This window comes from Lissotriton helveticus, chromosome 12, assembly GCF_964261635.1.
Source record: "Lissotriton helveticus chromosome 12, aLisHel1.1, whole genome shotgun sequence".
Lineage (NCBI taxonomy): Eukaryota > Metazoa > Chordata > Amphibia > Caudata > Salamandridae > Lissotriton > Lissotriton helveticus.
Window position 1 is genome coordinate 877533653 of NC_136073.1, and position 16772 is coordinate 877550424.

The 16772-nt window shown below is 49.4% G+C and overlaps 1 protein-coding gene across 2 annotated transcripts in view; it reads left to right on the forward strand.

The window, feature by feature from the left end:
- The window catches only part of FXR2 (FMR1 autosomal homolog 2), a 352487-nt gene that overhangs the window by 316688 nt on the left and 19027 nt on the right, over positions 1-16772 (forward strand). For both annotated transcript variants that reach the window (XM_078670012.1, XM_078670013.1), the window contains exons 14-15: positions 928-1128; positions 1250-1348. In XM_078670012.1, the coding sequence (XP_078526138.1) occupies positions 928-1128; positions 1250-1348 (300 nt within the window). The remainder of the gene's footprint in view (positions 1-927; positions 1129-1249; positions 1349-16772) is intronic.

Below are 16772 nucleotides of genomic sequence, written 5' to 3' on the forward strand. Positions count from 1 at the left end.
GCTGTTCAGTGACCACATAAATATATTTTGTTATGTACACCAAGCAACTTGTTCAGATTTGTGAATTTAATTTGTAAGGAAATGTGCAAGCTGAGACCCCCCCCCCCCCCCACTCTCTTCCATCATCAGCATTTAATTTACACCAACAGCTTATGTTCCTGCCTCTGAGATAGACAATGTCACCCTGAACCACAGTGCAGTGTATCTCAATCGAGTGCCTTATTTCCTTCCTTCTTGAACCGCTGCACAGGAGTTCACTCCTGTGGAATTAAAAGCACTCTTGCCAGCTTTCAAAAAGGCTTTTAAAGCTCCAAACTCACTCCCAGCCTCCTTCCTTGAAGACACCTTGGTTAATGTAACCACATGCTGCTGTCTTCATATGTGCCATTTGTTAACTATTTACAATGTTTCTTGACAAACAAGGTAAGCTTTTCAGATATACAAATACTTAAAACTGTAAACACTTGATTGTAGACTTTAGCACAAGGTAGGAGCAAGAAGAAAGCATTTGGAAGAGAGAATAACCCAATGGATTGTTGATTGCATTTCCCGTAGGATTGAAAATTCTATTTCAAGGCAGAAGAGCGTGGGCAAAGTGTCCCATAAATAAGACCCCAGGTTATGAATGAACCTCTTCTCCCAAGAACTTTTGTATCTCGCCTTATGTAGGTAAAATGTTGGAAAGGCTAACTATAGGTGTCTGCTCAGTTGGTGTGGTGCAGAGTTTCACTCTGAAGTCTGGTGCGCAGTGACCATATAGGAATTTGTATACGAGACCAGGGTTTTTATGTAGATCTGCCATTTGCATTACAGAGCCACTGTAGCAATAGATTTGACCTTTTCTGGCTGAGAATGATGCAAGAACATTGATTTTCCACTTGAAGTTTAGCAATCCGGTTATGTTATTTTTTTCTTCTCATTCAATAGTACTGAAGGATCCAGACATCAACCCTTATAGTCTCCTGGATAGCAATGAGACTGACCAGGCTGTGGACACAGATGCCAGTGAATCGCAGCCCACCACCAACCGTCGGCGGAGGTCTCGCCGCCGCCGTACGGATGAGGATGCCACCATAATGGACGGAGCTGCAGAGTCCGACAGCACTTCTGTGAATGAGAACGGCATAGGTAGGTTGTATGTTGAGAGTTGCGGAAGAGTATTTGTTGTAAAATCATACTTGGGGTTTACGGGCTGCTTAAATTCAAGTTGCAATACCTTTGAAACCGTACTTTCTGTTCATACAAATAGAAGAGAGTGATGCCAAGCCACAGAGGCGTAATCGTAGTCGCCGGCGCCGTAACCGCGGCAGCAGAACAGATGGCTCCATTAGCCGGGATCGCCAGCCAGGTGAGACGAGACCAGAGGGTATAGAGCTCTGAGAATACTTGCATATGTGCTTATCGTCCGGGCATCTGTCCTCAACATAGAGCCATAGCTGAGTGATCGCAGCAGTGTTTGTACAGTCACCTGCCTTCTGTGCTATCCCATATCACCCACCCACCTAGTGGCTTCAGTTTTATTTCTGCCCCTTGGCGTTTTTCTTGGTAGGTACTGATTCTTTCTGTATTTTTTTCTTGCAACTTTAGTCCCAGTTTTTCAGATGTTTTTCTATTAATGGTTTTGTCCAGTACTTTTGTTCTGCATTCTGTTTAACTGGTGCTACTCTGTGAAATAGGTGAAACTGTATTTCAGGATTATTTCTAAAGTTCGAATTATTGATTCCATGTGCTTGAATTTTTTAAACTAACGTAATTCTATATTTTATTTTTTACCCATTAGCTTTGGTTTATTTATTGTAACTACTTTATTTAATTGAATCAATAAACAAACATTCATAAATCCACTGTGCTCCTTTGCCCAACATGCATTTACATCCCTTTAACTAGCTAGCCCTGGCCTGTTCTATGCATATCTGTTTCCTGCTGTTCTCCATCCAGTTAGGCTAGCACGCTAATCTCACATTTCTTTCTCCACCTCTGTCTTTTTTTGAGTGATGCATAATAATTGAGTTGTTTGCATTTAATCTACAGCTTCCTGAATATGGCCTAAGTCAGTACTGTTCTTCTGCATACTTGTTGGGTGAGCCCTTGAGCTGGAGCTTCACAATAGTCCCTCAAAAACTCAATCTCTAGGTGCATGGGGTCGCTAAAAAGCACATACACTGCAGGACATGATTGATTGCAACTAGTCATTGGAGATCAGATGAGGGAAAGGGTGATAGGTCACAGAAGGCTGACGACACACGTGTGGGCATAATGATCCTTTAATGTTTCATTAGGACTTGATATCAGGTGTTATTTTTTGCTTTAGAGAGCCTTTCCTAATATACAGAGACTTGCCTGTCTTTGAAAAGTCCAGGCAGTGCGATAAACTAGCCCCTACCCTGAGAGGGCAATGTCTTTCCTCTTGTAATCATTTGACACAAGACTGTAAGCTTTCACAAGAGCAAACGGGAGCGCAAACAGCATCAAAGTATAACACTTGAACCAAGAAACCACTCAGTAAAGTACCCCAACCAGTTAATTGAATTCAGACCAGTGCAGCATAAATTGGATCAGTCACTGAAAGATGCAAATTTGACTAATTGTTATAAAGTTCTCTTCAGCTCGAGTTTATGCTTGAAAGTTAATATAATTTTATGGGCATAATCTATAAGTGCCACCAGTTGTGCCGTCTCATTCCAGGAGCACAGTACACTTCACATTTACAGACTTGTTGCTTTTGTTTTCGTAAAGGCTGGAAGACCTCTGTATGTATGTGTAAGAAATGGGGTTACCAAATCTCCAGGGGGGTAGCACGGAACCAAGTGGGCAGGCCAAACTTCGGAGGACATGTGAAGCACTCACGCAGTAGCCTCAAACGACACACCAGGCACACCACAAAAGAGGCAGGACACCAGTTTGAGTTGGAAAATTAGTAAGTAGTTTAGTATACCTCCAACCTGCAAGGCAAAAATGCATAAACACTGCGCCAACTGGCACCAGAGCCAAGTGTATCCGGGGGGGATTATTTACAGGGGGAGTAAGGGCTGAGTCCGTAAGTCCATGGATGAAATAAAGAAGAATGTTTAAATTGTCATTAAACCTGGGGTCACAATGGCGGGGCCAACTCAGGCTCTCATCCTTAGCAGGAGACTGTGACTACAAAGTACAACTTTAGCATCAGGACACCCTATGCAGTATAACTCCAACCCGACCCCTGTAAAGGAAAACTTCATGGCATCACAGGAAATCCCAACAGACAGGAGCACCTGTAATAACGCAGCAGGTTTTCTCATAAACATGGGATGTAAACCGGAGCCTGGAATGACGCGTCAGGCCAGCACAGGGGCAGGACACCTGCAGGAAAAGGGCACATCAACATTAGATATCGGTCTCATCACCTTAGGCCAGGGAGATGACCATCTCATCAGGGTAGTAGGCACCTTGTATGCAATAGAACCTTAGGCATACACATTACGCTGTGACATTAGGCATTTAACCATAAGCATATCAACACTGGCGCATTATTCCTGAGCAATACCATGGGCATATAACACATTGCGCACCTCACCAGTGCGTACATTAGGCTCACTTAGGCAGGTAAATACCATCCGCAGGGGCCCACACCCTTATTTGTATGACAGCCTGGAATCAGCGTAGGATCACCTAACAGGCATGAAACATCAAAATACATTGGCATCAGTAACGGTAGTAACTGGTCACAACCCATCAAACATTTCCTATCACCTGGTCACTGTGCAGGAATAAACATTTCATTAGGGCAACCCTAAATATCTCTTCAGGCGACGAACACTTCCCTAGAGGGGCAGTCTGCCTCAGCAGCATAACGCATGGGGATGCCCACCACTAACAGGGACATTAACACTAGGCCACAAGCACACTGGGCGCGAAACCATCGTCCTGAACCTCAACCCAGCATTAGCATAATTCCTGGCCCCAGCTCTTGGGGCTTTAATAATTCCTTGGGGGGGACCCAGTGGCACAGCATTGACCTCCAGTCTACCCCAGTTCACACTTCAGGCGGTTGCCCAGTTCAGGGTATGATTACCATCCCAAGCAAGTCATAAGGGGGGGGGGACGCGGACACCGACCCTGTGCCCCGTTGCCCACTCTACCCTCCACACAGTCTAATGTAGGCCCCACTTACCGGGGTTCTGGGGAGGTCTCCTTTACAGTAGGGGCCAGGCACCGACAATGTGCCTCGAGGCCCCTGCCGCGCAGCACTATCGTCGCGGGGCTCTCCTTAATCCTGCCCCGGTCACTCGGGGCCCGCAAGGGCTCACTCAGGCCTATGCTGCACAACCGGGGCTCCCTCTCCACCACGGGAGCCCCACAAAAAACCTCTGACTGGTTTTGGGCCTCCCCCGGGTCCCTCCTCTCTCTCGGGGACCCAGGGCTCTCCGCAATAGGAAGCAGGGCTCTTTTCCAAGGAGGGGGGCAGGCACCGACCACATGCCTCGATGCCCCCCCCCCTCCCTAACAGCCGGGCCCCTCCTTCCTCACAGGGGCCCGGGACTTTAAGGCAGCCTCCGTGAGTCTTCAGGCACAAACGGGGCTCTCTTCAGAGCACAGGGGGCCCCGCACCGGTGCCTCCTCAGCTTCACCCGGGTCCCTCCCCTTTCACACGGGGACCCGGGGCTTTCGTCAGCCTCCTCCTGCGGGGGCACTCACCAGCGGGGTGGGCACCCGCTCCGGTTCACGGCCACAATCGGGGCTCCCCCTCGACCACGGGGGCCCCGCTCCGGCACTTCACCTGGGTCCCCCTTCTACCTCACGGGGACCCAGGGCTTCGGGTCGACTCCTCTTCTCTGGCTGCCGGCCGGCAGCCAATCCCTGCGCGGCCTTCCAGGGGCACGGCCGCGCAGGCCAATCCGTGCGCGGCGTTGACGGGGCGGGACGATGACGCGGCCGGGCCCCCGTCACGTGACGGGGGTGAGGAAGGCTTCAGGGCCTAGCGTGGCCCTCTCTTCACTTCGGCGGCCCTCTCCTGGCACCGGGGGCCGCCGCAACGGTGCCCACCACAGCGGGGGGGTCTGCAGGATAGCGCCGGGCCGCGGCGGTGATTTTCGCCAATTTACTACCGGCACACGGCAGCGTCAACACTCCTCGGGCTGCGGCGGTGATATCGGCGGCAATAAGGGGTAGGCTCCCTTTAATTTAATTATTTGGAACACCAAATCAGCGCGCCAACGCGCGGCGCTTTCTCCTCCGCCAGAGAGGGCATAACCACGTGGCGCTATTCACGGCGCTTAGCTCCTCTCCTAGGGCCACACAACTTTGGCGCTTCCCACACACAGCGCTATGCAGGGCAAAATTCTAGTGTCTAGCGCTTCACAGGCAGTGCCTCACAGTGTCAGAGCTTCCACAGGGGGCCAGAGCTTCCTTGGGGGCATCCACCTCCCCAAAACAGCTCTATTGCAGCCCAGCACCTGGCAAGCACACCTCACAGGGGGCGAACAGTTCCACAGCCAGCCTCAGGGACACACTCCTTACTTCCAGGGTGCTTCTTCATGCAGCGCTGGCGTGGTACCCGGTCCAAACAGCGTCAGTGACCTGGTTAGGGGCCCTCCTTTGTCAGGGGCCCGGGGGGGGGTTGTAGGGGTGCAGGGCCCAGCGCACAGGCCCATGTGGCGGTAGCACCTCGCAGCAGGTCCCCTCTCTTTCTTGTCCCAGCTCTGACTGACTCTCTGGTGGCACATCCCCCTTACTTATACCCTCCTCCCAGGCAGTGCCAGAACCTTCTAGAATGTTGGCAAAGCTGGCCTAAATTGGCTCAAGGGGAGGGGTTGAGCACCCTGGGAGCCAGACTTTCTTCCAAAAGCTAGGGGTGGCTGGGTAATATTATCTAGACCGCTGACCTATGGCTGTCCAGTGGCAAAACCCATGGCCCTGGCATCCATTTTAAACACAGAACATTTTAGTCAGGTGCATTTCTAAAATGGGGGAAATTTACAAGTGCTCACACCATTACATGACATTACATTTTAACACAGGGCAACTCCTACCACACATGGCCTATACAGGTTTATTACCATGGGGGAGACATCCTAGACAAGGGGGTCAAAAGCGAAATATTTTGGGGGAAAAGGCCAAGTCCAACAGTATGTATGTTCAGTAACTTTGTGCAGGCAAGCACAGACCACAGCTTCAAAACTTCAGGGTTGCCGCAGGGAGAGTAGTCTTGTCAGTGTCTTGAAATGGTGCATCTTACTGCCACTCAGAGTTTGGTGTATTGCAGCGATTGGTACTTGGTCCTGTGCTTTATACATTTACGCCATCCCTTTTTCATCTGTGTTTCATTTGTTATTCATGTCCATATTTATGGAGATAGCACTTCAATCTATTTTTTCAATGTTTACTGTCTCTATTCTCGTCTGTCTGTGCTGGTTTCTCTGTTATTAACTCTTGTACAGCTTCCCATTTCCTTTGTGTAAGCCAATCTAATTGATATTCTCATCTTTTCAGCTTCTCTACCTTTCCTCCTTTCTTTTATTTCTTAACTTCATTTATTTCCTTTCCCTCGGTATCTTCCCCTTGTACCTGTATAGGGGGTATTATCTTTCACTCTAAATTGTCCTCTCAGAAGCAAGAATGCCTCGTGGCTCGACTGTAATTTTCAACTATATAACATCAAGACCCTTCTCCGCCTCTAAATTTCCTGTTCAGTCACTTGTTTTATCTTGTCTGGACTACGGCTGGCCACTAAACGTTGTTTTTTCTTTTAGAGCAGTCCTTACCAAACATTTTCGAGCTACGACCCACTTTTTAGAACGACAAACTTTTGTGACCTACCTAGCTTATATAGCCATGAGATGGGCAACATTGCTTTTTAATTTAACTAAAGCATAGTGTCGCAGCGCACTTTCATTTACAGACATCTATTGAAATGGCCTCTAAATTTGCACAGACCTTGGATTTTACTGATAAAACTATATTACTCACAAAAAGATAACATGTGAAATTTGGATTCATTTGAATATTAATCATTAGTGAATCACAAAGGAAAGTGCCTTGATATGTTTTGATCCTATTAAAATATTTTCTTTCATCACGTTTCAAAATGAAAAAAGAAATGTGCTTAATTTTTGCTTTCCTACATGCTGAATGTCGACAGTTCATTTACAGGTATGTACATGTTGTGTTATGAAAAATGACAACCTACAGCAGTTTCATTCACAATCTCTTTATCCTAGCAAGATTGTTGCATAATTCACTTTAAAGAGTTTATTGCTAGAAATGTCATGACTCGCCAATAGCTGGCTTGTAACCCACTTGTGGATCATGACCCACAGTTTAGAAAACAGTGTTTTAGAGTGTTCTTTGGTTTTAGTTCTATTCTTCTATTTTAATCTTATTTGGATTTAACAAATCTGATTCTACCTGGTTACTTTGTTTAGACTGGAATCCTCTTGTGTATCATTTTTAACTTCATTACTTGTGTATCGTTTTCAATATTATAATTGTGATGGATACTTCTAACCACAGATTATTCACCTTTAGAATATCTCCTAGGTGCCAGACGGGAGCCATACGTTTTAATTGAAGTGCTTCTTGCTCTACTAGGTGGTGCCTTATATGATGGTCAACCCTGCTCTGTGATTTCATTGCTTACTTTCCATGCCTTCAAACTCAGATTTGAAGCTCTGTCCCCCTTTTTCATTAGTTGTCAAATTCTTCTAAATAGTTTTTCCAGTGTGCAAGGGAACAGTTTCCCCACTGAAGATTATAGGGTTCTCTTTGTGCCATGACTGTCAGAAACCGATGTCTGTGACAACAACAAGGTGTCTTTGGTGTTTGGGGCACAACTCCAAGTTGTGCGAAGAATATGCCCTCCTGTGCTTGAAGGAGATCAAGGACCGTCAAGCGAAGCTGTGTCAACGCACACTGAAAGAAGTCACAGACCTCGCCTTAGTCCCACTGCAAGTCAAGGTCACAGATACGCTCTCACAACAGGTTTCCTTCGCGGTTGAGGTCATCTTTTAACTCCAAGTCAAAGGAGAAGCATAAGAGTTTGAAGCGGGACTCCACCATATCCTGCAACCTTTTACCCAAAGAGTAGTGTGAAGGGGTCCAAGGAACCATTAGATTTCCCTTCCACTCTCCGATCGAGGAGCTGATTACACAAATGGTCACTCTGTGCCCCAAATTTTACAGGTTGTGGTGACGCCTCAGCAGATAGAGGACTTTAAAGCAGGCATGCTGAGTATTTTTGCCAAACCTCTTGCTCCGTCTCGTACAACTTTGAACCCCAAGGGTCCACAGGGTCCTCTCAGTTGGGTTACTGATGGCAGATCTGCCGTTAGTGCTGTCTGAACCTCTGGAATCTGTTGCAGAGGTGCTTAAACATGTATTCTTGCTGCTGCTGTTAGGTGAGGAACAACCCAGACTGTTAGCCTTTAAGATGTACAGGTGCATACTTTATGGTCAGTAGGAGATGCTCAGTCAGGGTTATGTGCCACCAAGGGAAGTGTACCCATTTTTATTGCTGGTTGACGTAATGGGGGGGGGGGAGGGGGGGTGATGTCGCCGCTAGGCTGGTGTCAGTGCACAGGACCCTCGCTCTGGGTTATGGCCAACTCACTACATTGGGGGCAAGATGATGTGCATACATGGGAGTGATGGTACTAGACCCAACCCCCACTGCGGGAGGGTTGGACATGTTACGCAATGTCATAAAGTAATTCCAACAGCTTATGTATATTTGTAAATTGGTGCATAGTATTGAGTAGTGTGGGTGTTTAATAAATGTACTCTCACTTTTATAAAGCAAAGTATAGACTGGACAATCAATTATTGAGTGTTATTTTTGTGCACCTGCAAATGGCGATTACTAGCCCACACCACCTCCCCTGAGTAGGCCTCAGACTGCTCTGCAACGCTACCCTCAGAGTCAGGCACTACAATTGGGTGTTTGGTTCCCAGTGAAGGGCACATGTAGTCCTGTTATTTGTGCAGGCCTCGCAGATGCTGCCTCGTTTTCCAACAACAGTGAAATAATTTCCCCATCAATTTAGGAAATGTAGATGTCATTCCACAGGACTGGCCTATAGACAGGTGCACCGCAGACATCCCAGGCCTTTTTGGCCGCGGCACAGGTAGACAGCCGAGCGGGAAGCAGGATTCCTTCAGATTTGTTTTGAAACACACTGCTGCATTTTCTTAGAGGCGAGCCCTGGGATCTGCTCACGAATGGTGAAGGTACCAGTCAACTTTTGCTGCCCCATGCACAGTTGGCAATTGCATGCTGCTATAAAGCCTCCTGGAGTCAATGTGCTGACTCCTTTGGCTAAGTTTCCCCACCAGTAGTGCTCTCTAAATGCCATCTTGATCACGCAGTCTCGCTGGTCATGCCACTGTGCACATAGTACAATCCACGTTATCTCCAGCATTTTCTCTCCAAAAAGTCATCAGAGCCCCCGGTCTAGCTCAAGTTCTAACCTCGAGACTTGGCATGTTGCTGGTTTGCCACTGCAAACACCGCTGCTTTCTGATTTGTATGCTGTGCCACATAGGCCATCCGAGTGCTGGGGTAAGAGCCATTTCTGTTCTTCTCTCCACCGCTGCCCTTCGGTATTCAACCACTCCCACTCTTTTTCTTGTACTTCAAGTGGTCGTTCAATCCATCGTAGAGCAGCGACGAGTGCAAGAACAGGTCGGCTTAGGTCAAAACAAAGACAGTGGCTCAAGTGGGCTGGCCGCATCCCTGCCCTCTCTTTACCCTAGTTTTTTTTTTTTCAATTAGCTGTCCGTATCATGGCAGATTAATTTAAACCACTAACGCGTGAACAGTTTTCGATTTGACTGTCCCCCTGGCCCCCACCCCCCTTCAACATCCTTTACAGATTCCAGGAGCATTTCTCACCAAATTAATCAGTTTTCATAGGTATTCATTTAAATTTTGATTTTGAACTTAAATTTATACTCCCAGAAAACATTGTTCAGGTTACAAAATATACAGCTTAACCAATAAGCTCTTGTGAAATCTCTAGTGGTGTAAATAATGGAGTTTTGCCATAAGTCTTCAAACAGTGGAGTATCACATAGGTGAATCCCTTCACCATGACAAACGCAAAATACTTTTCAAATGGGAATTACAAACTCTAACTAGGCGTCTCTTATAGTCGATAGGCACCTTTTTCTTTAAGCCTTTCATGCTAGCTCTGCCAAAGGTGCTTCTGAACCTTGAACATACTGAGTAACTACAGTGATTCTCCTCACTCCTTTGTGGCCATTCCACTGGTTTCCAGTCATTCATCTATTCTAAAAATGTACTTGGCATGTTGCTTTGCAAACAATCTTCATTTCAGAACACTGTGTATCATCTTCTTATAAGAGCCTTCTATCGCTTAGCTGCCTGCGGTATTGACATTTTAATCTTCTAACTGTTTGAGAATGTGAAAGAGGCCAAACGTAGAGATGTGAGGTTCTCTTATGCCTTTAAGATGAGATGTTCTGAATTGAAATACATGTTGGCTCTTCCTTTTTTCCTTGCCTTACTCTGTTGGTGGACAAAGGATGTGTTAGAAGCACCTGGAAAGTCTAGTGCCTGTGAGTACATCTTCTTTTCTGAAGAAGGTATATGTACTTTGAGGAGGAACGGCTTGGTAAAGCTTTGCCGTCCTGCCCTTAAAAATTAACAAAAAGCCTTTTTTTCAGCTAACTCAACTACAGAAGGCCACTGGAGGTGGTCCATTTGTTTTTTTTCTTTTTAATTTTATTTTCAATTCATCACAGATGCAGTAAATGCATTAGCTTGTCACATACTGATTTAATCTTAATCATTCTGGTACCACAGTTATTTGCATACTTTGAACAGCGTATTTACGCTAATACCATAAAAAGGAATGAGAAAGTGGTATCTCCCTCACAACAGATATGACTTAATCTGTCCAAGAATTGAATTTGTATACTACAGATATGATCCATGGTGTGCAGCCTCACCAAGCACAGTATCTGATAGACATCTAGCCGCATATTCCTTACAGTTATCTCCAGTTGTTAGACTAGATCTGCAGTTTTTCGACCAGCACCCTTGCATGCCAGTAGGTGGTGTCGTTCAGCACCGGGTCTGCTTTACCCGTACTGGAAGTGACGTACGCAGTGAGTATATAGGTACCACCTTGGCACGCTGACATCCACTCTTTCTTTTCCACGCCAGAAAAAGCAGATCCTTATTAGCTACCACTCAGTCACTTTTTGACTGTTTTTTTTGGCTTTGTTGAGAATCTTTCTCCTGGTGTGACAGGATATCCCCCAAGAAACCAGCTTGTCCCCCCTCAAGCTCTTTGCAGCTGGAGGTCAGACAACCCTGCGATGAGCAAGGACCCGGTTGCATAGACGGTCCCGGAAATGCTAGCAGAGCCGCACCAGATGGTCGTTGGGTAAGTCACCCAAGAAAAAATCTTAAGAAGTTGAAGAGAATTTTTGCTTCCCCGTGTCAGTCCAAATCTTCGGGCAAGATGAGGGATCGTTGGGACTCCAGGTCTCGATTCTTTGCAGAGCCATAACCAGGTTCGTCTCCGCGCTTTCCTGATTTTCCTGGAGACACCACCGCCCAACTAAGTATTCTAGGAGTCATGCACCTCATAGGGTGGCCCGACACCTCTGGAGTGCCTAATGGCCCGATGGAAGGACCCCTACTAGATTCCCGCAGGCAGGTCTGCCCTCTGCGCCAGACAGGCCCATTGGTTCTGATGCTGGATACGGAACGGCAATGCCAGCGAGACAGAGACCTCCTCTGGTGTCCGCTCCTGTACTAATGCTGTCGACAGCCATCGATGATGCCACCCACATCGACCTCAACTTTGACACAGCAGGACCGGTGTCATGATCCTGATTCTGAAACGATGCCTTCTGGGTTGGAGCCACTGCATTTTGTCTTTGACAGGCCTGGTACAGGGGGCGAATGGGGAGTGGTATGGCAGCCCTGAGAAAATTCCCACAGAATGGTTGATACTGAGGAAACATGGTGTTCGAGGCATGTGGGCTGCTAAATTCATATCTTAGCATTAGATCGCCGCCTAGTGTTGGGCTCGGATGATTGCACATTGTTGTCCTGGAAGAGTCTTCGAAGTATCCTGAGATAGGTGGCTCCTCCCCTGGACTACAGTGCGCATGGGCATCGGCTCCATCCCCAGATTGTTTTTTTCCGCCATTGGGTTCGGATGTGGTTTCGACGTCTTACTGTCGGAACCAAGTAAAACTATCTTTTACCGGCCAAAAGGCCTCGATTTTCTTGCGTCGGTATTGTCTGCGCTCGGTCTCGAGTCTTCCGTCTCTTGAAGCCGGAATAAGCGGAGTTTTCTTCGCTTTCTAAACTTTGAGGCCTTCTCATCGCGACACGACAGCAAGCCTTTACGGACATGGAGCGGAGCCCGTTCAAGTACTGCCCGCTCTGTGGGTCTAAGTACCCACACATCGATCTACACCCTGTGTGTAACAAGTGCCTTTCACCGGACCACGACGACGGCAAGTGCAAGGCCTGTGCACAGTTCCGCTCCAAGAAAACTCTCAAGCTTCGGCGCGCGGTGCGCTTGGAAGCTAGGCAAGCGGCCCCGGATCCGGAGAACATCTTCGGCGACCCGGAAGAAGAGGTCCAGGGTCACCTTCTACAAATCTCCCCCTCACGGTCGGAGGTCGAGGCGGATCCGGGAGACGACGACGGAGTCGCGGGTCAGGTCCTCGAATACGTCGAAGAGGTAGGAGACGACGATGAAATTTATGGGGCCGCGGCGGACAGCTCTGCGGACGAGCTCTGCCCCGAAAGTTTCGAGGACGACCGGGACACGGGATCGCCTGTCGGCCTTACCCTGGACCCGTTGCCGCAAGCCACAGCCCCGCCTTCGGGCCCGGCTTCGGACTCACTTGCTGGGCACGATGTTTCGAAACCGAAACTGAAACCGTCGGGGTCGTCAACACCTAACATGGCCGACCCGAAATCGAAACTGAAACCAAAGGACTCGAGTGTTCCTAAAATGGCTGCCGTGCCTGTGAAGAAGTCGGTGCCCGTCACCCCGTCGGCTCCGTCGACCTCCGGTCCGCAGAAGCCGAGGAAGTCGGTCGATTCCGATGCTCCGAAATCGAAGCCGACGCCCGAGGAAAGGGCCCCCAAGAAAGATGGTCGGCTCGGATCAACGGCTCCGGCGCCGTCCAAGCCCGCCAAGGTCGGCTCCAAAGAGGCTACGCCCAAGAAGTCGGCGCCCCGGCCTCAAGATTCGGAGGACCCGAAGAAGGTTTCCGCGCCCAAACCGCACAAGGCCCGCGAGGACGTCGGATCCGAGGGACCGCTCAAAGCATCCTTGTCGGCGACGAAACCCGCTGGCAGTGTACCGTCCCCCATTGCGGAGTCACTGCAGAGAATCAGGGAGAAGGCCCTTGCTCCATCGGCTCCGATGCCATCACCGCAGCCGCAAAAGGACGCTCCGGCTAAGCCTTCGGGGAAACTCCTTTTTCTCTTGCCACCTAAGGAGGCGCCGAAAGCGTTTTCGACGAAATCGGCTCCGAAGCAGGTTTCCTCACTGCCAGACCCTCTTCCACGTCGTGTACTCGACTCGGTGGACGATTCAGAGCATTTCATCGATGCTGCCACCGGCAAGCTGACCCTCTATAAACGGAAGATCACTTCGGAGCCGGTGGACCCCTACGTCATCCCGTTGAAGAAGAAGAGGGTGCCCCTTGACGCCTTAGGCCTCACGGAGCCGATTCAGCCTCCTCCTAGACGGAGCCCTACTCCCTCCCCAGAACACTCTGTGGGTGAAGAAGATGATGAGGATGAACAGTACAATTTCCCCATCGATGACCCTGATGTACAACCAGATTCATACGACGACTCTGGTGACCAAAACACCCAGGGTGCGGGCCAAGACCCGCAAACCTTTAATGCACGTGCATCCCCGACTGAGGACTCAGCAGGATTTCATGCACTAATTGAACGGGCGGCGGCCAATCATGATGTGGACATGCATGCCGACCCGGTTGAGGAAGACTTCCTTTTTGACACCTTTGCCATATCTGAGAGGACAGTAAAGACACTTCCTATGCTGAAAGGTGTTCTCAAACATGCTGGAGACATTTTTAAGGAGCCTACGAGGGCTAGAGTGGTCAACCCTCGCATTGAAAAGAAGTACAGGCCTGCTCCTGCGGACCCCGTCTACATCCGGGGACAGTTGCCACTGGACTCTCTTGTGGTTGCCAATGCCAGGAAACGTGCCAACTCCCAGACAACGGGTGAAGCTCCTCCCCCGGACAAGGAGTCCAAAGTGCTTGAGGCAGGAGGCAAAAGAGTGGCTGCACAGGCGGCAAACTTTTGGCGCATCGCAAATACACAGGCGCTCCTGGCGCGTTATGATAGGGCGCACTACGACACCCTAGAACAGGTTATACAACACCTGCCCCCACAGTTCCAAGAAGGCACCAAGATGCTTATTGAGGAAGGAAAGCTAATATCAAACGCAGCCATCAAGTGTGCACTTGACGCTGCGGACACAGCTGCTAGGGCTATTAACACTAGCGTTATGCTGAGAAGACAAGCCTGGCTCCGCATCTCAGGGTTCAAGCAGGATATTCAGACGACAATTCTGAATCAGCCAGTCAATCCTGATAGTCTGTTTGGTCCGGATGTTGACACCACCTTAGAGAAGATAAAGAAGGACACGGAAACTGCTAAATCTATGGGGGCCCTGCAGTCCCAACAGTTTCGTGGCGGCAATTTTCGTCGCTCAGGTGCACGTGGAGTCACCAGAGGACAGATGGGTCAACAATCCCAGTTCTCCAAAGGTGGGGCGCAAGCCTCGTTCACTAAGCAGAACAAGGGAGGTTATAGGAACAACAGCAACAGAGGTCGCGGCAGAGGAAACAACAGCTCCCGCACCTCTACTCCAAGCAAACAGTGACTCTCTGTCACTGCCCCCCGACCACCTAACACCTGTCGGGGGGAGACTGCAGCAGTTCCTGCCCGTCTGGAGAAACATCACCACAGACAGGTGGGTGCGACAATTAGTTCAGTATGGTTATTGCCTAGAGTTGAAATCCACTCCACCCAACATCCCACCAAGGCAAAGGCCTATGTCCGCAGAGCACTTGCACTTATTGCAGCAGGAAGTAGTGGCGATGCTGCAAAAAGGCGCAATCGAGCTCGTGCCGGTGGGGGAGGAAGGCACAGGGGTATATTCCCTGTACTTCCTTATTCCAAAGAAGGACGGTTCTCTCAGGCCCATTCTCGATCTACGTCCCCTCAACCTGTACATACTATCGGAACATTTCCACATGCTTACACTGCAGCAGATTCTTCCCTTGCTAAACCAGGGAGACTTCTTAGCAACCTTAGATCTCAAGGATGCTTATTTCCATATTCCACTACACCCGTCACACCGGAAATATCTCAGGTTCACTATTCAAGGCAGGCACTACCAGTTCAAAGTCCTACCCTTCGGAGTCACAACAGCCCCGAGGGTGTTCACCAAGTGTCTAGCGACAGTGGCGGCGCACCTCAGGAGGCAGAATATCCATGTCTACCCCTACCTAGACGACTGGCTCGTACAAGCCAAGTCGGAGCAACAGTGCGCCGCAGACATGTCGACTACAATTCGCCTGCTTCACGATCTGGGTTTCTCCCTGAACTACCCGAAATCGCATCTTCAGCCGGCACATGTCCGGCAGTTCCTGGGTGCTACGATCAACACCCTGACAGCCATGGCTCAGCCAAACCAAGTCAGAATCGACAGCATTCAGTCGCTGATCCAACGATTCAGACCACGACACTCCCTGCCAGCGAGAGTGTTCATGCAGTTGATAGGCATGATGGCCTCCTGCATCTTCATAGTCCCTCACGCACGGTTGCATATGCGCCCGCTCCAGGAGTGCTTAGCGAATCAGTGGACACAGGCTCGTGGGCAATTGACAGACCTAGTGTTGGTTACCAGTCGGGCATACGACTCTCTGCATTGGTGGACTCCACACAACCTTTGCAAGGGCCGACTGTTCCAAGAGCCTGTGCCGCAGATTATCCTGACAACGGACGCGTCTCTCCAGGGATGGGGAGCTCATGTGCTCACTTACACAGTGCAGGGACTATGGACGACGCAGCAACAGAAGATGCACATCAACTATCTGGAACTGATGGCAATCTTCATGGCGCTCAAGTCCTTCATTGTACATCTGAGCAACAAGGTCGTGCTAGTCCGGACGGACAACATGACCGCGATGTACTACATTCAAAAGCAGGGAGGCACCCACTCGCCACAGCTGTCTCATCTGGCTCAGAGCATGTGGAAGTGGGCCATTCAGAGGAACATCTTCCTCATGGCAGAACACCTCCCGGGCAAGGACAATCAGATGGCGGATCTGCTCAGCAGATACAGCCATCAGATGCACGAGTGGGAGATACACCCTTCTGTTCTCCACCCGTTCTTCCAACAGTGGGGTCATCCGGAGATAGACCTGTTCGCAACAAAGGAGAACGCAAAATGCCGACTCTTTGCCGCCAGGTTCCCTCACCCACAGTCGCAGGGGAATGCGATATGGATGAACTGGTCAGGCAAATTTGCATACGCTTTTCCGCCAGCCCCTCTAATACCGCTGGTCGCAAGAAAGCTAAGGCAGCACTCCATGACACTCGTCCTGGTTGCTCCAACGTGGGCGCGCCAGGCTTGGTACACCACGTTCCTCGAACTCTCGGTGGTGCCGCATCAAAGACTGCGCCTCACACCCAGTCTTTTGACGCAGAACCATGGAGACATTCAGCATCCAGATCCACGACAGCTCAACCTGGC